At 32.3% G+C, this 24,618-nt stretch overlaps 1 protein-coding gene, 1 long non-coding RNA gene and 1 other non-coding gene across 3 annotated transcripts; 2 read left to right on the forward strand and 1 right to left on the reverse strand.

The window, feature by feature from the left end:
- Positions 1-4,275: 4,275 nt before the first annotated feature.
- Positions 4,276-5,565, reverse strand: LOC112522027 (UDP-glucuronate 4-epimerase 5-like). Its single transcript, XM_025131082.1, has one exon. It carries the CDS (start codon positions 5,563-5,565, stop codon positions 4,276-4,278), a length of 1,290 nt encoding a protein of 429 aa, XP_024986850.1.
- A 7,216-nt stretch (positions 5,566-12,781) lies between these two features.
- Positions 12,782-12,907, forward strand: LOC112522329. Its single transcript, XR_003070163.1, has one exon. It is a non-coding gene; the product is annotated as a small nucleolar RNA SNORD14 (small nucleolar RNA).
- Positions 12,908-13,068: 161 nt separating this feature from the next.
- On the forward strand, positions 13,069-15,626 carry LOC112522207. Its single transcript, XR_003070139.1, has 3 exons — positions 13,069-13,582; positions 14,546-14,805; positions 15,448-15,626. It is a non-coding gene; the product is annotated as an uncharacterized LOC112522207 (long non-coding RNA).
- Positions 15,627-24,618: the final 8,992 nt, after the last annotated feature.

Raw genomic sequence — 24,618 nt, forward strand, 5'->3', positions numbered from 1 at the left:
TATAAATATAAAAATATTATAAAGAATTGAAAAAAAAAATTATATTAATACTAAACTAATTATTTAGAATTTTTTTTTATATTTCTTTTATTATTATTTTTTTGTTTAATAATATATTTATTTATAAAGATAATAATTAAATATTTTTAATGATTATCTTAATTATATTTTAAAAAAATTATACTTAAAATGAGATGTTTATCTTCTCGATTATATTCATTTACAGTTAGTTACACGAATTCAAAACATAAAGTTTTAATAAGTTGTACTTACGCACAATTTACTTGTAATCTTGAATTTTAAGTAATATGCATCAATAAACAGTATTTCATGCATAAAAAATAATTTTTAAGAATTTTTGTCAAATATTTTATAATATAGTATATATATTTCATTTATTTTTTAAATCTTGGCTTTGTAAAATTGTAGTTGTTTACTTAAATTAAAAATCAAAATTTCTATAAAAAAAATTACATTTAATTTTAACATCCTTTTTATTTTAAAGATTATAAAATTAATCATATTATTAAAATATTCTAATAAAATTTCAAATAAATAGTATATAAAATAATACATGCTATTAACTCCATTTTTAGAAACAATAAAAAAAAATCTCCTAATAAGCAATTATTTTTGGAGAATATTTTCTAAATTTAGAGATGTTTTAATTTCTCTATCTTATTTTCATTGATTTAAAAAAAACTGAAGTATCTATTATAGCAAAAAAAAAATATAATCTAAAATCTTGAAGATCTCATTTATTTTCATTTTTGAGAATCTGATGTAGATGTTTTTATCAGTTTAGATCTAACGAGAAGAATGAATGTAATTGACATGGGAGCTTTGCTAAGCGTTTCAGTCGGTGGAGTGACTCTTGAACGAACTTCTAAAACGTGATTGGTGCCTATTGACAATTTAGGTCTTGTAGGTTATGGATGATCATTTTACTAGAAGTTTATAATCTATCCTTATGTTGTTCTTATTAAAGCATAGTGAGTACAGGACAAATGATTTGAAAGGAGACTTCACATTTATTAGATAGAGAAGATGACCAAGATTTCGTGATCCGTTACCAAAGTTATTTTAAGAATGTTTGGATCAAATCGGTATTATTCTTGAAAACAAAGATGAAAGAGAATGAAAAAAATAGATATTTTGGTTATTTTACTTTGTTATAAGAACAATTCTTTCAAATAAATGTATAGTACATTTAGCTTTAGGGGTTGTTGGTTTACCTTTTAATAGTTTCATTAAGAGACAACTTCTAAATTGTTATGAAGTGAATCTTGTTTGATAAAAAAAATTTGTCTCTTAATGATTCTAAAACCCTCCGAATGATTTTGCATCATGGGTCTTCCATAACCATTAAGCGCTCTATTTTCATTGTAAACAATTATTAAACAATTATATTTCATCTTGTACTATATCATAAGAGTCTTTTAATCATTCTGCATCAAACCCTTCAACAAATGACAAACAACCCCTTAGTGAATTGGATAGTAGCACATCTCGATCAGAATTTTTTTTATCGTTTTCAAAAAAACAAAAAAAAAAACAAGTATCATCTCTATTTCGTAATTGATCCTTCTATAGGTTTCCATTTTTTGAACTTTGTAATGCTTGTAAGAAATAGTTATATTTTGAATAATTATGTGAAACATTTTATATAAAAAAAATAATCGTTCTTTTTAATATTGAATTTTTTACAAACATTGTACTTGTAAAAACCGGGATAGTTCTTTCGCTAAAATTGTCTTCCATCGAGTTTTTTTAACCTTTGTGCTAATGTGACTTTAAAAACGAATTAAATCCCTGTAAGGCACTCCGTCAAGCTTATATCAAGCATCTATAAATATGACATTAAACTCGTCGTCATTAGGTTGATATAGAGTAGTTATCGTGAAAAATTGTATAACCATCGTGAGGATATGATTTTTGACTCGTAACTCGGATTTAGATGACCCTTTAAGGCGTTTGCCTTTTCGAGATCTACTAATGAAAAAGAATTGGGTGAATTCTTGTTCATACCCCTCCTACAGGGGTATGTGAGTGAGGAAGGGATATGAGTAGCAACCCCCAATTTTTGAGATACATGGAGTAGTTAAGTTATATTTCGTAGTTCCAGATGAAACAGACAAATGCAACGTAGAGTAGAAGATTGTGTACATCAGACATAACACAACAAATATGGTGTTTCAGGCTTGTGCTGAGCACAATGTCCTTAAAACAGTTTCATTCCCCGTAGTGCGACTATATCCCAGGATACAACGGACGAAAACAGAATGACGTTATGTTTCGGGCTCTACCTGTAGCAAAATGAGTTGCTCACTTCTCTCCCTCCCATTTTTAGTCCTTGACCATTTGTTACTCCCAATCGAGTTCTTCAAGGGTATTTGCGAGATCAAGAGCTAGGGACTCAAACTTTGTGGAGTGGAACTCAGTTTCTTCATCTGAATGAATTAAATCAAGAGGATTATTGCTTCTTTCAAATTTCAATTGATTGAAATGAAGATCATGTTGATTTAGCTTCAACACAAGTTTCACATTTATGAGTAGAGTCTATGTAGGAATATACTTCAATTTTATCAACCTAAATTTTCCGTTTTGCATAAATACCTTATTTTCAGTTCAGCTTCGTATTCGGATTTTGGACCAATTAGGTTTTGCACACCCCGATGGTCTAAAGTATATCCAACAGCTTCTCAAAAATGAAAAAAGAAAATGTGAATTTTGAGCAAATATTTCGTTCCAGTAGCTTTCCCAAAATTTATCTACAAAATAGAGAAAAGCAAGAGATCGAAGGGTTTTTTTCTCCAAATATAACAACAATATGAATTTTTAAAAATAAATATTTAAGGAAGGAAATAATATTTTAATATTATAATCATTCTCAGAAATATGTTGGAGATAAATGTAACTGTTTTTTAAAATTTTGACTTTTGATTTTCTATTCTAGAAATTTTTTAGGGAATATGTTTTTATTTAAAAAGTTCTCAAAAAAATCGAAACTTTTAATTTTTAGTCCCTGTGGTTTGTTGAAAATTTATATTTTTCGTCCTCATGATTTTGAAATTACAATCTTCATCCTTATAGTTTATAATTTATTACATTTTTTGTCTTTATGATTTAAAATCTATTGTTTTTTTTGTTTTTATGGTTTACGTTTCATTTCTATTTTAGTCCTTCATACTTAAAAGAAATGTTTTGAACTCAAGGACAAAAATAGAAATGAATTACACACTATAGGGATGAAAACCAAAATTTTAAAATTCCAGACACAATATCAGTAATTTTTAACAAATTACAGGAATGAAAAATCGTAATTTACTCTAATTTAATTTATTAATAAGTATTTGGGTTTTAGTGGATTTCAATTGGTCTCATCTTTTTGCATAGAAGAATTTTGGAAGGGATATTTTGGAAAATATTTGAAGGGTGAATGATATTTTTAATAATTCAATCTTAAAGCCTATTTTTCGTTATTTGAACATAGAAGCATATATTTTTGTATAAAGAGGGCCCCGTTAAGCATAGAAACTCAATTTTCCAAAATAAATAGAATTTTTTTAGAAATTTTAATTTTAAATTTTCTATTTTAACCAGAGAGACATTCTTCTGATTCAATCAATTTAGGTTTAACTAAAACCCATATAATAATCAATGTACGTTCTTCCGTTGATGTACGTTGTTTCAAAGGTAACTAGAAATAACAAAAGAGTATATCATGATACTATTTTTTTGGCTACCCTTTGGTTCAGGTTGAGAAATTAAAAGGGAAAATGATAGAAAATGAAAAATGAGACATTCACCTCAGTTTGACCTAAAATGAAAATTTAGACATCTAAAAGAATAAACTCATTATATTATATAAAACCAAACAAACTTCGTTTATTTTCAATCTTATTCGTTACCTCCAACTAAACACCTCTTAGAGGTACCACTTCAGAAAGCCACCACTTTATTTGATTACTACTTGAAATAATGAATACAAAAATACATACAAGTCAAGTCACTAAACAAACAATCTTCATCATCATCATCATCATCTTTAATAAGAACAACTAAGCTTTGATCATAAAGATTATAAATTGAAAATCCTCTTGTGGCCACGGAAGTTCAAATGCGGTGACTCTAACTCCAAGTTATCTGCAAAGCAGGTGGTCGCCATGGGTTAGTCGGCTCGCATAACAGACAGGTTGGATATCCAGGTTAATAAAAATAATTATTATAAATTGAAAAAGGGTTCATAAAGAAACCTGTCTCTCTTCATCACTTTCACCAAGAACTCTTCTTCTTAGCATCATAATAATCAAGATACCACTTCACAAACTTCTTCAACCCCATTTCCAAATCCATGGTAGGTTTATACCCGAGCTCCATTCGAGCCAAGCTTATATTCGCATGGGTTAATGGCACATCCCCATTTCTAGGCATCAAAACCACCTTCTTCTTAGCTTTCATCTTCAACAGCTTCTCCAATGTGCTCACTAACTTATGGACTGAAACAGGGGAAGTATTCCCCAAATTAATGATCCTAAATTCACCCTTCTTCTTACTGCTCTTATTTGCTGTATCTATGGCTGACAAACAACCCTTTACAATATCATCAATGTAGGTGAAATCCCTAGCAATTGTTCCATGATTTGGCCCTTCAAAGATCGAGATCTGTTTTTGATTCAAGATGTCTTTGGTGAAAAAGAAATAAGCCATGTCTGGCCTACCCCAAGGTCCATAAACAGTAAAAAATCGCAATCCAGTAATCGATAGACCATAAATATGATAGTAAGCATGGGCGATTTCTTCACCGGCCTTCTTTGTGGCGGCGTACAGGCTCGCCGGTTGATCAGTTCGGTCTTTTTCGGAGAAGGGTACTTTTGAATTCAGGCCGTAAACCGAACTAGAAGATGCCCAGACGATCGCCGGTTGTTCAATCGTCGATTTCACAACTTCTAGAAGGTTAACGAATCCGTCGATGTTGGATTTGATGTATGAATTAGGGTTTATCATGGCATACCTGACGCCGGCTTGCGCCGCAAGGTGGAGGACGTGAGTGAAGTGTACTAAGCCAAAGAGTCGCCGGAGCAAAACCTCGTCGTTGATGTCACCTTCGACGACGAACACACCGGCGCGATCCACGAGTTTCGATTTCCGTGATTGTTTTAGGGTAATGTCGTAGTAACGGTTGAAGTTATCGAGTCCAACCACGCCATCACCACGGCGTTTAAGGGCCACCGAAGCATGAGCGCCGATGAAACCCACCGCGCCGGTAACAAGGACGGTATGACCTGTGCAGGAACGGGGTTTAGCAGATAACTTGACTCGATTCTCCCAGGCTGGTCCGCCATAGGAAGAGGTGGTACGGAGGCCACGGCGGCGAGGGGAGGTGGTGGAAGTGGGAGATAGGAAGAAGAAGAAAAGGATGAAGGAGAGAAAGATGATCGGCCATAGTGTGAATTTAGGGAGACGGTGGTGGATGTAGTAGACCGATGATTTATCCGGTTTGAATTTTCCGGCCGTCGAGGGGATGTTATCGATGTGAGAGAGAATGGGCTTGAGTGGGATCATTTTTCTTACCCAGAAATTGAATGTTCGTAGGGTTTTAGGAAGAATTGATGAAAATTAGGGTTCTTGTAGGTTGTGATCCGTTTCTTGGTTACAGATGATGGAGGTGCACTGCATGTTATGAGGAAGAGGATTGAAATGAAAACGTTTCAAAAGATGTGCGTACTTCCCATTTATAGCAATGAATAAACATTTTTTTTTTAAAATAAATATTCTGCGGGTTTTTTTTTATTAATCTGGATATGCAACCTGCTATACGAGCCGACTAATTTTAGCGCGACCACATGCTTTACAGATAGTCCGGAGTCATTGCATTTGAATCTCTGTAGCCACAAGGGGATTTTTATTACTTCTTAGATTTGAACATGAGACCTCCTAGTACTTTTGATATTTGGAGCGAAGCTCAAACCAATCAGGCACCACTCTTGTGATTTATTTTACGGTTTTTTGTCCAAAATGTTTGTTAAATGGTAGGAATTAATGCAGTACAATTTTTTTTTTTGATTAACCTGGATATCTAATCCGTTATGCGAGCCGACTAATCTCATGACTATCACTTGCTTTGCGGATAGCTCGGAGTCACCGGTTTTTTTGAACATGGATGGCCACAAGAGGATTTTTATTTTTATTTGGATTTGAACGTAAAACCTTCAGACACTTTTGATCTTTGAAGCTCGAGTTTAAATCAATCAGACATCACCCTTATGGTTGTACAATTTTTAAACTATAGAGATGGAAAATAAAATTATTAACAAATCTTGGGGACGAAAATAATAATGTAATCTAAATACTATAACTTTTTTAATTAAATTATATTAAATTAAATATTTTATGTTTTTATATTAAAATGAAAAAGTTATTATCCTCCGTTATTTAATCACATAACACTTTTGGACAATTTCAGCCATTAAATTAATATAGAAAAATTATTGATAAACATTTTTTATTTGGTAAATGTTAATCGTGTAAAAGTTATTAATATTTAATCATGTAAGATTTTCGGGGTTTCTTCATGCTCGCTTGATAAGGCCGGTGTCATCATAGAAGATCTATATGTTTGATAATCGATCAATTATTTTATTAGCGTATATAAACCAAACCTGTAATTTATCTCTATTGTCTTTAAATAATATCATTTTTTTTGTTTAATATAAGGTTTCAATATAAATTCTTCTTCCATAAAAATGCGACATGTGATTTACACATAAACTATATAAAAATAAGAGTTCTCAGTGTATATATATATCAGTTTGTTTCGGTCCAGATAAGTTTTTTAGGGATCGTTTACTAAACATTTACGTGTTTACCGGTTTAATTACCTTACTAGATGAACATAATAATAATTGAAAAACTTACTCAGTAAGAGGAAAGACAATGATCGATAGTCTTACTGATAACTCTTATTTTTAAGAGTTATTTCCTTTTTATTTCCTCCTTTTTTGTTATTATTAAATACCCAATTTTTTTGTTTTTACTCTTTTACTCCAAAAAGTTTTAAAAAGATGATGAAACACAAAGGAAGAGGTATTATTCTAAAAACCTGTATTTTTCTGACAGCACTGCCCACTGTGGCACCACTGTGGGAAGTCTACCAGCCTTGTTACAACTTCTTGGGAAACGTCTAGCTTGAAGATTTCTCCATATATTTTCTCCAGCTGCTTATGAGCTGTCTTCTTTCTTCTATTTTATTTTCTTTTGTATTTTCTTAACTTTGTACTAATTACCCTTAGGTAATGATTGGGTGTACTATCATCCATTTCTCTCCCCTATATAAAGAGGCTTGGGGGAGTCATTTTGAGGTGTGCCCAACACCAATTTGAAGACACAATACTCTTTAGTGTGTCTCTCTTCTCTTTTCTTTTAGTATTATTATGTTTTTTTAATTAATGTCTTTAATTAATGTCTTTAATTTATGTCTTTAATTTCTAGTATTTTACTTCCTTGTACTTGTAATTTAGTTTTACATTAATGTAATTTATATTTCAGTATTATTTTACGTCTTTAATTACTTTTATTATGTCTAGCTAAATTATTTGTATGAGTGTGATATGAGTTTAACTTAGGATGTTTATATAATATTTGGATGTTTTTATCTTTTATCACTTCGTAACTTGGTCACTTAAGACGGTGCTTAAAATACGGATAAGATGATGACTTTGAAGTGTTAATATTAGATTTTAGACCCAGAGATGGGCGGATCTGAAATACGGCTTAAGTGATACACAATGAACTCGAGAGGGTCTTTGAATAATTACGTGGAAACGCGAATTTTGCATGCATTTAGCTAGGGGTTAAGCAATAGGTATTTTTATCACAAAGAGATTTGAGTAAAAATCACATTTCTTTTACTTTTTAGCTAGATCGGCAAGTTTCGAAGTCGTAAACTTAAAAACCTTATGGAATTTTATGAGGCCCGGTTATAAAAGTTCACTTTCGAGAGATCGGAGCTTTTATAAACAACTCGTACAAGTCTAACCATTTTATTGTTAATTTTATCTTAAGCAACACTTGCAACCATGTCCATCTTTTAATATTAGAAGTTTATTTCGTTAATTAGCTAGTCGGTCTTATTTCGGTCTTTTTATAAACAAAAATCTAACTTTATTTTACATCTCGAAACTTGTGCAAGAAGTTCATGAAAAATCTCTGAATCTCTACCTTCTATGTGGGAACGATCTCGGTACTTTGTACCACTTTATTACTTGCAAGCGATCATAGTGTCGGCGTGCTCTTGCACCGCCATTGTGGGGACATTCTGCCCACTAGGTGAGCACGAACGATCCCGATCCCGTCACTTAGCTGGTAAATAAGAGCAATAACTCTTACTCGATAAGGCTTTATCAGGCTATAAACGTTTACCATCAATATCGATGAGTTCCTTGAGTTTTTTTTTTATCAATATATTTCTGGGAACCTTTGTTCTCCCTAGACATTTCGGGTTTTCTCTTGCTTTTGGCATAGTGGGGGATCATACTTTTAATGACCAAGAATGTTACTCCATAAGGTAAATGAGAGTGATTATTCTTGCCAGTAAACACTTACCTGATAAACGTTTTGGTAAATCTTAATCTTGTACGTGAAAATATATACTTAATGTATTTGTTGCAATCATAAATTTTAATCTCATTTCGTTATTTTCCATCTTCACGAGTCATACAATTCAACAATAATCGAGACTTAGAGACCGTTTTTCTAAACACTTATTCTACAATAGTTTACCTGTGAAAGTTAACACTATCATTTACTTTACTGGGTAAGATTTTATTACATCAAAACGGTATCGTATGTAACAATTTAACTAAAAAACGTCGATCAGGTAAGAGTCGTCATTCTTACTTACCGAATAAGACTCTAGGTCTTTGCCATCGCTTTTACCAAGTAAGATTATGTGTCATTGTCGTGTACATCCACTAAGTTAAGTGATATGGTAAGTACTTTTTTTATATAAGCATTTGGTAAACGATATTTTAAACCACTTTTTAAAAGATAAATACATTAACAAATATATTTAAGAAAATTTTCCAAATTTTAATTATTTTTAACCTCAAGAATTCTTGGTTTTGAAATAAAGTGAGTGGATTTTCTTTAAGTACAAATGGATTAATTATTAACATAACATGCAAGCAAAGTAAGTTTTGGTAATTAATCAAGTTTAATGGATTTGTTGATTGTTAGGAACGTTATTAGTATGTGGTGTGACCACCAAGAAACTATGATTTTACGCTATACGAATTAATTATAACTGATACTGACTATTAATATATACTTAATTTTAAGGCTAATCAACATCACTCGAATAAATGGTTTTAAGTTTGATTTTATAGTTGTTCTAAATTCTTAAAAACGATGTTTGTTGGTATTTTGCTTGTATAAACTAATTGTGAACCTAGTACAATGCAGCCTAAAGCCGAGATTTGGAATCGTCAATCCAACTTCCTGTTTCGTTTTATTCTCAGTTCTTTTTGATTTTGTCTTGTATTGCTTTGTATGGTTTTGAATCGGAAATCAGTTGATACATAGATTCGAAGTTATTGTGGGGATTACAGAGAGTTTGAAAGAGTATCATAGGATTATGGGGTTTCCAAACTTATAACAGTTGTTGTTCTTAACATCTGGAGAATGGCTTACGCATTAGCGATTTGTACTTAATTCACTCTTAGTTTATAAACTCAACCTAAACCAATTTTTAAAGGATAAAATTAACAAGAAAAATCAACCCAGACCCATTTTTTTAAGAACGTATCAACAATAAAACCCATTATTTTTGTAACATCCCCAAAATAGGAGCTAAATTAAACCAGAAAGTCGATATAGAATAAGTGCCTATATAGATAAAAATCACCCAAAAAGGAGAAATTGAAAAACGTTTACAACCCAAATGAATAGAAGAGAAATAACAACATACTAATCTAAACTACTCTAAGTTCATATTATGAACGAGTGTCACTATCTTCATCAAAAGGACCTTGTCAAAATATAATGTCAACATATAAAAGCTAGTTCTCCCAAAAGGGCCTCTACCGGCATTAAATCACTTCGCTCAAGACTTCGGATCCTCACCACTATGAGAACCTGATAGATATGTCATTTTAAGAAAAAGTGTTAGGCTTGACGTCTAGTGAGATCAAATAGTTTATAAATGATATAAATAATCAATACGGTAAAAGTTTACGAGATTGATTTAAATCCCAAGTTCATATATTCCAAGTAATGCATGAAGCCCAAAAATACATATCAGGATGACGGGGGAGACCCGATTTCCATGGTTAGTGGTGGAACACAAAAGTAGGCCACAATTCCACGTTATAGAGTTACAATAAAGGTTGATGGCCAATGAGTTTAACCAACCGTGTTCATTAGCTCAAGGCCCCCGATGATCCCAATTATATCGCTAGAAATTACACCATATGGTCAGTGGCCGGTATTTGGCTCCAAGAGTTTGTACCATAGTGCTCCTGATGACCTAATGCCTATCTCCAGTTACAAAATGGAACAACCATCCCAAAACACATAAAATCGACTCATATGTCTATGGATCCATTTGCCTTATTCTTGTCACAATAAAAAGTGACCAACTATAATCATACATATAGTTCTCACCATTCAAATGTCCCTGTAAAACTCGTTTTAACATAAAATTTACCAAATAGAACAACATCATCATAATTTTCCAATAAAACCATTTTATTTTCTAATCTAATATCATATTCCTTATCTTTCACAAAAAATCATGAGTTAAAGATAACTTTGCTTCACAATCAAAAATACCATTTTTCCAAATTAGGGGTTTACTGTGGTGGACCAAAAACTAGAGGTGCTTGACAAAAGATGAAAGGGAAGTTGTGGCCAAAGACGGGAAATCAGTGGTGTAGATGTTGCGGAAAGCTATCTATTTGGACTCTTATATAAATATTTTAAATATATATATATATATATATATATATATATAGGGTATATTTCTTTTACAATCTTGTGTATTTGTACAACCCTTGCAACCCAATTAATTCAGATATTTATAGAAAAGATGAGAATTCATTATTTATTATGATTTGAATATTTATGGAATATGAATADAGTTCATTAATTATGATTAATACTTTATATTAGGAAACAATCAAAACTTCTATGAAATCACATATTCATCAAATGAAATGGACGGTTGAGATTGGGTTGTATTGGTTGCACAAATATCAAGGGTTGTATAATAACCAACCTCTATATATATATATATATATATAAAAGTAAAACCATGGTTACCATACATGTAATTATTTCGCTGGACGGACCCAATCCAAAATTTGCAATACAAGAACGAAATTTATAATTTACTCTTAATTAATCAAGTCGAATGTACCAAATACCAAGAAAAACATTACATAATAGGAGCATCTTTAGTTGACAAAAAAAACGGAACGATTTTGTTCGAATACAAGACAAATCTTGTGTTCAATTTCAACCACCGAGTCTCAGCCATATAAATGTCCTTATGTTGATGTCCTTAGAGGCAGGTCTCATGTACAACCGAGGTTGCCGGTAATCGACGTTTGTCCGAATAAGAGCATCTCCAACACAGTTGCTATAATATTTTTAAAAGAAAAAAATTGAAATTTCAAAAAGAGAATTACTTTCAACTTTCATGGAGTCCTTTTTTTAATTTTGAAAATTCTAGTGTAATTATAACAAGAGTAAATTACATTATTGGTCTCTGTAATTTTTTGGTTTTCCCTATTACGGTCTCTCAAACACGTTTATTACACTATATGTCCTTGTGGTATACAAAAACGCATGTTCTAAGTCTCTTCCTCTAACAAAATCTGTTAACCCGGTTAACTCAAAGGCGATTTTGGTCTTTTGCCTTTCTTTGTTTCTCTTTTTCTATTTGTTTTATTAGAATATATTATATTATATACATCTATACTACATATATAACCATTTAGACACTTATCTTAATTACAAACAACAAGGCACAAAGTACTGCCGTTTTATGCATAAATTTCAAAAAACTCTTAAGAACAAGTTATAAAACATAATGTACAAGCTTTTGATGCAAGGGTTTTAAAACCCAATATTGGAAGGTTTCAGACCCCCTTTCTTGTCACAGTCTCCCACATTTGTGTTTCAGATATAAATTCAAAATTCAAATTCAAAATTCAAAATTCAAAGCTTCAAAACGATGGATCATCTCCTATGCGTCTCTCCATTATTGCTCTCCTCCACCACAATTCAAAACCATGGATCATCTCTTTCAGGTTTGGTAAGGTCAGGTTGCTTACTTTCTTTTGCTTCTTCTCCCTTTTCCAGCTCTCACCTGTGCACCAAAACAGGTTTGGTAAGGTCAGAGCTTGCTTTCTTCCCATCCTGACCCCTTTGCACAAATGGACGATTTGAAAATCAATTTCGTGGCTCCCAAGACGACCTCATCTGTGAATATAACCAGGGTTTTGAAGTATTGAGGTTCAACAACAATTTCTCTGAGGTATTGATTTACGTTATATTATGATGTGAGAATTATTTGCAACTTTTTATATAATTCGATCTTTGCAAATACTCGGTTACTTGTATTTGCGAAAGTTGTTCCGTTCTGTAACCAATTGATTCAACAAGTGTATTTGGTAAACCCTAGATTTACGATTCACAAAATCACTTGTAATGATTCCCATGGGAGCTTGATCCTTATACAGTGATATCCTTCAACAAGTCTATTTGATTTATTTTTTGATACTGGTGATGATAATCTTAAGACTTGTTTCTCGCAGACATTCGCAATGGCCGCCTAAGAGCTTTCGCCTTAGCCAGGCTTGAGAGCTAAAATGTTGGTTTGCTCCTATCTTGGACGTCTGAAGTTTATTTAGAAATTTGTTTTGATATTGGGTTCTCAGTGATGATTTCATAGACGATATATCCATTCTATTCATCATGAAGACGAATCACGGCATTCAGGTAAGCCTTCATATTTGTATGCTGACATTCAGGTAAGCTACTATCTCCATTTTTTCTTCGTTGAAGACATTCAGGTAAGCTTTCATTATAGATCACATTTCCCTATCCATTTCGGGTTTTTGGTTTTATTTGAATTTAGGTTAGATTGAATTTGGTTTCCCTATCCTTTCATTTATGGATTTCACATGTTTTGTTAATTCCTTTAGGGGTCATTTATAGTGATTTGGAGAAGTATTTTAATGTAATCTACTAATGTATATACATCATAGAAAATAACTTGGTTTGTTCAAGATCTTACAGCAAAATCTGCTCCAAACCCATGTCAGGGAGTCTGCTTCAAGGGTTTCAACCCTTTAAAAAACAGCCTACTTCTTGTCTCCTTTCAAACAAATTATCTCCGTCACCAGAGCAAGAACCATTTCGGAGTTTTCATCACTTCATTACAGGTTTCTGAAATGGTGGCTGACAAGGGTAAGAAACCCGATATTGGAGAGAAAATCGTGGAGGACAATACTGAGCAAATCATGAGCTTGTTCTATCCATTGCAAAGTTGTCGGAGGTCCAAGATGAACTTGAAAAGGTACTTGTTGTTTTCTTGTGGCTTGTCAATTTTCATGTGGGTTTTCAAGAAACTCAAGTTTTGAAAAACATATGCAACATTCTTGCTAAATACTTAAACATACATGGCAATTCGTCTTCAATTTTGTATGAGCATTTTCATAAATTTGACACTTTTGAACTTAATTTTGTGTTTTAGTTAATCAATTGACTCCCACTATACTCCTGAGTTTTATATACTTGGGAGGATCCTTGATGCATAGGTTCTGTTTTTGCTATTTGCTTAATCTTTCTTGGTTTACTTTATTGTTGATTGCCCTTTACATGCTATGCCATAAAAAATTACTATGGATTTGCTTACTACCTCATTGGGCCAGAGTTCCTGGTTTGTTTGTTAATTTAATATAATGGGTTTGCTTACTGAAAAAGGATCTCAATTTGGGGGTTATATATTGTCCCCTGTTGTGCAAAACTGGAAGCACATATTATGTTATCATAGGTTGGCGAAACCGGTGCTGAAGGAACAATAAAAGTTGCCACGAAACGATTTTCATTCAACCATATGCATTGGTTCTTGTTCATTCAGCCATGGATTAAAGTGATTTGATTTCAAATAGTTGTTTACTTTTCAATTTTGATGCTCGGACCTGGAACAGATGTAATTTTGTATGCTGTTGGATTATATACGTTTTGAGATTTTGCTATTCCCAAAAGGAAAAAAATTGAAGAAGAATGTAGAGTCTTCATAATTATCTTCAAGCGTTTTTGTTAAGAATAATATATAATTTGGACATATATTCCTTCTTAATTATGCATTTTTTCAGTCTCATTTTTGCAATTTTTTGGTCTTTATTGGTAGTGCCTGTGGATTTAGATGATGTTATTCTCCCTAGCTATATTGTTTATGTTTTTGCATGATAATCTTTTCTTAATAGAGGGTTCCAATTTGTTTCTGTTTTTGCATATTTTTGTTATATTTGTATAGCTAATTGGAGGCTTGAGCTGAACACTTGGCGTATGAGTTGGATGTAATTGCATGGATGACAATGCCACAACTACGAATTGGAGCATGAAGATCAAAACTGCTTGGTGATCTTCATTCTGCCACTTAACCTGTTGATCAAGGGGACGTTGCTACACCAACTCAAAACAGAACTAGAAGGAAAGCTGGTGGTGGAAGGCGCAGGGGCGATGATGAAGCTATAGCAAAAGGAATTAAGGGGCCGTTTACCAAATACTTACCGGGTAAGTGCTTACCAGTAAATTTTAGCACTATTATTTACTTATCGGGTAAGATTTTAGTCCACCAAAACGATATCGCATGCAACAATTTATCCGGTGATCGCTTACCGTGGTAAGAGTCATCGTTCTCACTTACCGGGTAAGACTCTTGGTTCTTGTCTTGCTCTGACCGGATAAGATTCTTGGTCCTTACCATATTCATTCGGTTAGATAATGTGCCTTGGTAAACGCTTACCCGAGTAAGCATTTGGTAAATTTTAGCACTATTATTTACTTATCGGCCCCTAATGCGGCAATACCGATGAGGCCAACTRCCATCTTAGAGGTTGAGGTGCTAGGTTGATTTGGAACCAGAACCATCCTGTGATAAAGATGTTGCCATGTAGGGGGGAARTGCTGATGAAATAATGGAGCTGAAGAGAAAGGAAGCGCAACTATACTACCTGAGAGAGTATATTATTTCATTGAGATTCATTATTCCTTGATTGATTTTATTATTGGAAATTTTAACATCTGGTCATTATGAGTCTGGCATTTGCAAACAAGTAGACTTATTTAACATGTTTCCTTTGTATTATTCTTATTAGTGTTAATTTGTGTTCTTCCTATAAAAGACAAAATAACATGTGTATTGTTTTGATGCAGGTACAAATGGGTAATTCTCCTTCACATAAGCCAAAGAAACTCCACTACTTGATAACTACTTGTTTGTTCTACCATTTTATCATTTGAGGTTCTACTTTTATAGGTAGCATTAAAGTTTTAGCACCATTTTTACCCAATGCTTACCTGATAAGCGCTTAGCAGTAAGTCAATATTTTCACTTAGGGGCCGTTTACCAAACACTTACTTGGTAAGCGTTTACTAGGTAAATTTTAACACTATCATTTACTTACTTGGTAAGATTTTAGTCAATCAAAAATGTATCGTATGCAACAACTTACTCGGTATATACTTACCGTGGTAAGAGTCATCGCTTTCACTTACCGGGTAAGAGTCTTGGTCTTTGTCTCGCTCTTACCGGGTAAGATTCCTGGTCCTTATCATATTCATCTGGTAAAGTAATTTAACTTGTTCACTTATCCGAGTAAGTGTATGGTAAACGGCCCCTTAGCTTACCGTTAAGAATTAGTCTACTAAAACAACATTGGATCGAGTCTATTACAATAATTTTGGTCTTTTCAAACGATGGGCTATTTTATAAGAATATGGTTATGGTTAATGGAGCAATGAGAATTTTTATCAGGTGATCAAACAACCTTGTCTTAAACTAAGGATATGTATGGTTTGGAAATCATTTGCGATATAAGGTGCATGTGTCCAGGTTTTGATGGACGGTTTTGTAGCGAGAAAAGGTTGTCTTAGCAAAAATATATTAGTATAGAATAGCCGATGCCATCAAATCTTCTGTGATGATAAGTTTCTCAATTTAATTTGATTGGTCTATGCTTCTCATTGTGTTCACTTTGAAAAAAGATRTACTCGAATTTTATCTGTTTGGTTGCGTTTTGTTTCTATTGGTCTGCTGCAAAAAAAAACGTTGTTGTGCTATTAGATTAGCACCCGTGTTGGTTGATAAACAAAACATATATTAGCATCAATGTACACATATTTTTTGTATTGATTTTAGAATTGTTTGTTTGTGTCATACATCACCAAGTTGAAGGGATTGAAGAGATCTTGAAACCTTCACCGTCTGAAAGTGATGGATCATCAATTGAATTGCCGGCAAAAGGTGAAGAAAACAAAAGCAGAAACTGTGCCAGCAACAAAAAGCAGGACGACTGGTCGTGGAGTAAGGAGGCAATTGGCGAGGTTAATGAATTGAAACACTGATGGTTTCCAGCACCAGAAAGAAGGCCCCGACTACTTGCTGCAATGTGGGGAGTCAACTGAATGAGTGTGAAGAAATCGCAAAAAACGACTGTTTGTTGGAACATAGACGAAGTGCATCCCAAATATACTGTAGCAGTTGCAATATATAGCCGAAGGAAAGGGACTACAACATGAAATCAAGACACTGTTAAAAAGGAGACTACTGTTCAGAAAGTGTACAACACAAGAAGATCAACAAGGTTAACTGCAAAGAAATCTGCAGAGCCAAGTGCGATGGAGAGGGAAAGGAGTGAATCTATGAAGATTGATTCGTTTTTGGATCAGAAGAGGATTTGGGTCAACCCGTTCAAGAGAAAAGTGTGGGCTTAGGTATGTGTTTGACACTACTAACAGGTTTATATTTTTAACATATAAGCTGGCTGTTTTGTTATGCACATTTTTTAATTTGTACCAGGGTAGATATATATTTGAGGAAGCATATCTGGATGTGATTTAATTTTGGATTTAGGTTTTTGGTTTTATAGAAGACTTGCGAGTTATAGCAATGATATTGGGATGTCAAAGGGCGTTTTAGCCATTATATGTTTTTTTGTGTATATCTCCTTTTCTTTGAGGCGGGTTAAGGGAAGGGGGAGATGATGATGGCATTTCCTTCCTTGTTTTGTTCTCTTCTTGTGATTTTGAATTGCAAGAGCTTTTTTTATGCCACCTTGTGTACTTTTTCAGTTTAATGTAATTTTTTTGTGCGTCTAAATAATAGAAAAAATCATTGTAACTTACAATCACACTCTTGGTGTTTTCATAGTTTCTTACAACATCCATTTATTTATGGAAGTGTTACTCTCTTTGGTAGGAAGATAAAAGTTATCCGAGTGGTAACGGTCTTACCTGGTAACTAGATAAATCTTACCCGATAAGTTAATGAAAGCGTTAACTCTCACCGGTAAGTTATTGTTGGGTAAGAGTTCGGTAAACGACTCCTTAAATTAGTTTTTTATTTAGTCTAACGAATAAACTTTTTTCTCAATTGATGAAAAAGTGTTTTAAGTTTTTTTTTTATATTGTACTTATTTTGATCGGTTGCCATGTGAAAGAGGGTACTTACTTGAAGAATTATGGTTATGTGATATAAAAAATGATGTCATTCTAAAGATACTAATGCCAGAAAACCAACTATGGGCTAAAAGAACATTAAAAAATCTCGATTCATTTCAATATGAACAACAATTTAACCAATTGGATTGACTGAACGGATCTTGTAGGATTCCCAAGAAATTCTATACTAGAAGTTTGTTTGGAATGCATGATAACTGCAGTGATAAACCCTTTGAAAATGTGCATCAACTGAAGGTGAGCATTAACAACACAAACAAATACACAGAGGAAGTGCATCGCAAATAGTTAAGAAAACATATTGATCATCCTATTTGATTTTTCATTTGAAGTGAACATTTATATTCATATGTCTTTTAACCTTTCAAGTTCTTTTAATATGAGGAATCTTAATTTCAAAGTAACTTTGCTCAAAGTAATTGGTTTATCATAATCTTTCGCAGTCCTAGGTACACAAAAGGTTGGCTTTTAACATCGAAAATATTTGTGGAAGGTTCTCCTCCAAATACAACCAAGGATAAATTTAGAAATTAAATATCTATATTAGAAGATCATTATGTTATAAGATCTCCTCTAACAAAACCACGAAAGCTTCAAAATTGTTTACATTCACGCCTCCTACAGTCCCGCCGCATTGCGCGGGTTCACAACTAGTATATATATATATATGTGTGTGAAATACACAGAGTCGTCACTCCTTTTTAACATCACCATAGACCACCACCTCCGGCTACCTCTCTTTTACTTTCTCTCTCTCCATCTACATTCTCTTACATGCATACAATTCACAATCATCTTTCCCACCAACATCATGAAACATATCTCTGGCCTCCTCCTTTTATCAACCTTTGTTTTAAGTGGCCGCACAAGAGAAGCCATGTGAAACATGACCCGCCTTCATCTCTTGTCCACCTCCATCTCCATTCTCGTACACACATAAAACCATAGTTATCTCCTTCGTCCCCTCCCAACTTGCTATCTTGTTCATCTATCCTTGAACCCACCTCCCTACCTCGTCCCAACATAAAAAAGCTTCAACCCACATCAAAATGAGATACAAAGAGAAATGGAGAAAATTTGCAGGTGGGGGATGAGTCTCGATGGGGAGCAGTGGCCATACTGTGGGTATTGGACGTCGATGGAAAGGTAAAGAAGGTGATTGTTGTGTTGGATTTGACCGGAGATGCAAGAGAGGCCGGATTTGGGTTGTATTTCACGGGGACAATGATACATACATATATATATACATATATATATATATATGTGTGTGTGTGTGTGTGTATTTTCTTTATTTGTATTTTAAAAAATTAATTTGAAATTTGGTTTTTGTTAGAAAAAAAAAAGCTATTAATTGCAAAAATGTAAAAAAGAATATTTTGCATTTTGAAAATAAACAATAATGATTAAAAATAATAACAAATATAATGATTTTTATGTGTTCATATTTTTCTAGTTTACTTAAAATCGCTCGTTTTTTGAAAAATTGTTATGCCTTTGTAGGTGTTTTTATGAAAAATATATGTTTCGCTGCAAAACAGATTCGTTTCCGTTTGCTAGTCATGTATGTGCCATCATCAAATTCACTTTTTTATACTATTTTAGGAATAGAGAAAAATTATTTAGCAAGTCTTTATTAGTTCTTTGGTTCTTTTCATCTTTCCCTCACGGTACTACTTCGTTATCGGTAATTTCACAGAGTCATTCAGTTTGAATGCCACGCTTAGCTTAGAGGTTAGAGCATCGCATTCTTTTAACCAATTTTTAGGGGGAGGAAATTATGTTCCTTCCATTTGAAGAAAGGAAGGATACCAAATAATCGAGCGTCCAGGGTCACGTACCGACCATAGAACCCTGTTTAATCCCGAAAATTTATATTTTTCCTTGAATGTGTCATGGAAAGATAGAATTACTGTGAGCGGTCTAAACTTCGACCCTTATTTCTTTCTACTTCATTTAATCAATGTTATTGCTAACTGTATTTTCAGATAAAGTTAATGCTTGTTGGTTATTTCCCCGCCTTCTTTCTTTCCATGGCAAGTTTTTGTGAAATAACATTTAATAATTCTCAACTTTTATTATATAAGTTGCAATAACCGATGAAGAGAATTGAAAGTGTAGACTTGACCAGATTGAGTCATCGAGAGTCTACTTATACCATCTCCAACCCAACATTAAAAACACAAAAATGAAGATGTTTTCATCTGCAACTTTACACTAAAACACTAAAAAAATGGAGATAAAAAATGTTGGCATCTATATTTGGAGGTCAATAAAGTAAAGCTTTATAATTAGATATTAATATTTATTCTCAATGTTTATTATATAGTTGTGTTAGAGATGCACTTAATGGTAGTTGTGACAACCGAGAGCGAGATAAACATGATTACATGTGCGAGGGAAAAGAAGGGAATTTTATGTAAATAATCATTTTATAAAATGTTTTTTACTTTCTAGGCATCTTAGAAACCCATTTCCTCAATTAGCCAAAAAGTTTACAAAAAAAAAACTTTACACATAAAATGATCTTCTGCGTAAAGTTGATATTCAGGTGGAAAAAAAAAAAAAAAATTAAAAAAAGAGTTTACGTAAAAAAAACTTTATGCAGAAAAATATTTTTTTACGTAAAGTTTATTTTCAGAGAAAAAAAAAAGTTAAAAAAAGATTTTACGAAAAAAAGGAGTTTATTCCCAAAAAAAATACTTTAGGCAGAAAATAGATTTTCTGCTTAAAGTATTTTTTTTTTTTTTTGTAAACTCCATTTTTTGATGTAAAGTTCAATTTTTAAATTTTTTTTCCCTTGGAAAAACTTTACATAAAAAATCTTTTTTTTTACATAATCTTTTTCACAAACTTTAGCTATTTTAGAAAAGAAATTTATAAAATGGTTAAAAAATAGAAGTTATTTTATAAAATAATTATTTACGTAAATTTCTCAATAAAAGTTATCTATACTATATTATAAAGTATTTAACAAAAGTTCTTAAAAACAATTTTTTATGCATAAAATATTGTTTATTGATGTATATTACTTAAAATTTAAGATTACAAGTAAATTGTGCATAAATACAACTTATTAAAGCGCTATGTTTGAATTCGTATAACTAACTGCGGATAAACATAATCAAATAAAGGATAAACATCTTATTTTAAAATATAAAAAATCTAAAATATAATTAGAATAATTATTGAGTTCTAACATAATACTTAATTATTATCTTTATAAAAAATATATTATTAAACTTAAATTAAGTTAGTTCGTTACGTTAGATTAAAATATAATAGAAAATTTGAATTAAAAAAATGCACAAACAATAACTTTTAAGTAGTTAACTTGATTCTAATATTGATATATTTTTTGCAAATTTTATATAATTTTTTAAAATTTATATTTTATTCAAAAATAGAAACATTATCTCTTTTCAAAACCACATAAAATCGTACTATATCGACATGGATAAAAAACAAAAACAAAAAATTGAAATAAAAATGTGTCTCGATACATTGCACGAGTATCCTTCTAGTTTTATAAGATAGTTATTTCAGTTCGACCCAAATCCTAAGTGGCTGTAAGGTAATTAAATAAATTGGGCCGTTTGATTCACCAACCCAGCAAATAGCCTCTCCCATTTAAAAAAACCGGATCTGGGTCTCATCCCTTTGACCCGAAATATAAATAAGCACAATGCCATCAACGTTATGTTAAAATAATATAAAAAATTTAGAAAAATCCAATAAATTTTTATGTCTTAAATAAATTTTCATTCCCTCCGGTTTAACAAGAAATAAAAGTTTGGGCTTTGGGGGGATTGAACCCATTATATTATAAGAAAACCAAAGAGTTTATTTTATTTTCATTTTTATTGATTATTGTTTAATACTTATAACCAAGCACCCCCTAAGTTTTCGTTTCAAGTTGAACCAGGGGATTCTCATTTTCTTTCCTCAGATTGAACCAAATAACCTCTTAGTTTATAAAAAATGTATTTTCAAAAATTACGTTCAGGGTATTGAAAATAATTGATTGAACCTCTTCATTATGGATTGCGATGATCATCATTTTATCGAGATCAAATGGTGTGTCCCATTAGTAATTGTCATTTATCAAAGCACATGTTTATAGGTGCTAACATACAATGTTGATTGATCCGAATCAATGTTCATCTTGTTTCTTGGTGGCTCAAAGGCAGGTTTTGGGCATTTTTTATGTTTTGAAACAAAAAATTATATAATCATAAAGATTATGTAAGTGTTACAAATCAATCTTAACTGTTCATCTAGTCTAATGAATATCTGGTTTATAATTTTCTTGTTGTTTCTTAATTTATAACGATGATCATAACAAAAGAACTTTATCATTTTTCTTAAATATCTTGGTTATAATGAATGAATATTGATCTTCTTCCATAAATATATCGATTGTTTCATAATATACAATTAATATGACCTGTAAAATTGACATGATTTATATCTGAAACGTCCTCCAATTATATACTACTAAATGAATTCACATTGCATATGTTTGTTTGGTTCGTTGAGTATAATAGTGATAGAGGGGCGGAGCTGGTGGTAGTATCAATTCTAGTGGTGGTGGTGGTGGTGACGGCAACAATGATGGTGGATTTGAAGGCAACATTGGTAAAAGTTACAACCTTGATTAAAATTTTAGTTTTGGATATTAGTTTGTGCATTAATACATTCTAGGGTACAACTGCAAGGTGAAGTCAGCCACCTGTACCCCTGCACCCAACCACCACCCACCACCCACCACCATCCCCTGCCGCACCCTTTTGTCCCCCCTTTCATAAATGTATTCACCCAAAAATATGTACGTATATGATGTTGACATTTAAAAAAAAATAATAATAAGAAATAAACCATGGATATTTTTGTAATTTTGATCGGATTTAATATAGATGAACAAGATTAGAAGTTCCGTACATTGCTTTACTGATTAAGCCTTGATATTCCTCGGCCTATAGGTCAAAGCTTGGATACGGTTTGATTGGTTTGAGCTTGTCTCCAAAGGTTAAAAATACTTAGAGGTCTCAGGTTTAAATCCAAAGAGAAATAAAAATCCATTTGTAGTCACGGAGGTTCAAATACGGTGACTCTGGTATATCTGTAAAGCAGGTGGTCGCCCTCGAATTAATCGGTTCGCATAACGGGTTGGATATTCATGTTTAAAAAAATTGGATTTGGAAACTTGTAAATTGTAATAAACTTTATGGGTATTTTGGTTGCCAAAATGGTCACAAAATGATTTATTGACGAGTATTAAATATGGTTGTACATGGATTATGGATATGAAAATTTCAGATTGAAACTTAATTTGATAAAATTTGGAGTCTATAAGAAATTATGACTATTGTGTTCGTCTATGCTAAAATTTTGGACAGTATTATTACTGATTAATAAATAGATGATACCATTTCAAGAGACAAAACCATATTAGATTTGCTACTTAGGATGGCTCAGACAACAATGATCATAAGCTAATACTTGAATCTTGATAACTGTTTGGATTTTGACTCTGTGTATAATTACATGTTAATTTTAACAACTTGCATTACGTGTAAACTCCTAGAATAGAAGAAAATTTAAACCACTGATATATAATTTAAATTGGACAACCGCGTATATATAATTTTTACCCAAATAGGGAACCATATTAGTGTTTACATCAAATGAATGGATGGAAGTTAAAAACATATTAATTTAAACCAAATCTAAAAGTTTTAGATAACATTTGAGTGTCGCCACAATCACTAAAAGAATTCTACCAAGTCATGACGCCAAAATCACCAAAAGTTGATGTCCCCAACAATGCTTTTATCGGCGCCCAACACTGAACTCAAGTACGAATAGTTTGTCACTTAGAGATCCCGATATACATGTCGTTTAAGAAAAAATGTTAGGAGTACGTCCAGTGAGCTCAAACAGTCAAAGAATAAGGTCATACAACATTTAAAACAGAAAAGATAGCTTTAATCGAGTCAACCATTCAAATAATCCATTTTCAATATAAAAAAGGCATAGTACATCTTGCGATGATGAGACACAAAACTAGGTCACGTATCCATGCTACATAGCATCACTTCCGAGTTACAATCATTGAGTTTAACCATCGTAGATCTATAGTTTTATGAATTATCAAGCTTAATCACTCTAGGTCTATTGCTCATGGAGTCACCAAGTTGATCCAAACTAGGTCTATAACTTGAGATCTCAAAAATTCCTAGTTAAGCTCGTTTACTGGAAATTAAATTTAATTGGTGAATGACCTAGAGGATATCGTCACATTCATACCAATAAAACTAACTTCTATATCTATGGATCCATTGCATTATAGTCTAACGCGTTATAACTTGTAAATATGTCAAACCATCGAATCCAACAATTATCCAAATTTCTAGAATACATGTCAATTACGAAAACACAGGTGCTACGTGATGCTATACATGTTGTGCTTGATTGCTTGATCCTCGGTAAATTGATTTTTAATACTTGAATCGTTATGTTTGGCATGTACATTAACATGAATAAACAATCCATTAGGGTTTTAAAGAAAATATACAAGTTGTTCTTCAAAACTCGAAAAGACGGCAAAGATTGTTTTATAGAGATAACTCCTACATATAGTGTTTTGTTAATTAAGAACCCCTACAAAAAGGCTCAAAGTTCAATGATACCGATCTTAGTACACCACATAATGATCAGGGTTTGCATCTTCAATATTGGGATTATGCTTTATAACTTTAATTAGTGTCTTCTTTTTTTTTTTCACTTTTTAATATATATATACATATATATATATATATATATATATATATATATATATATAAGGGTTGGTTCAAATGTTAACCAAGA

Source organism: Cynara cardunculus, assembly GCF_001531365.2.
Source record: "Cynara cardunculus var. scolymus isolate 2C chromosome LG 11, CcrdV1, whole genome shotgun sequence".
Taxonomy (NCBI): Eukaryota; Viridiplantae; Streptophyta; class Magnoliopsida; order Asterales; family Asteraceae; genus Cynara; species Cynara cardunculus.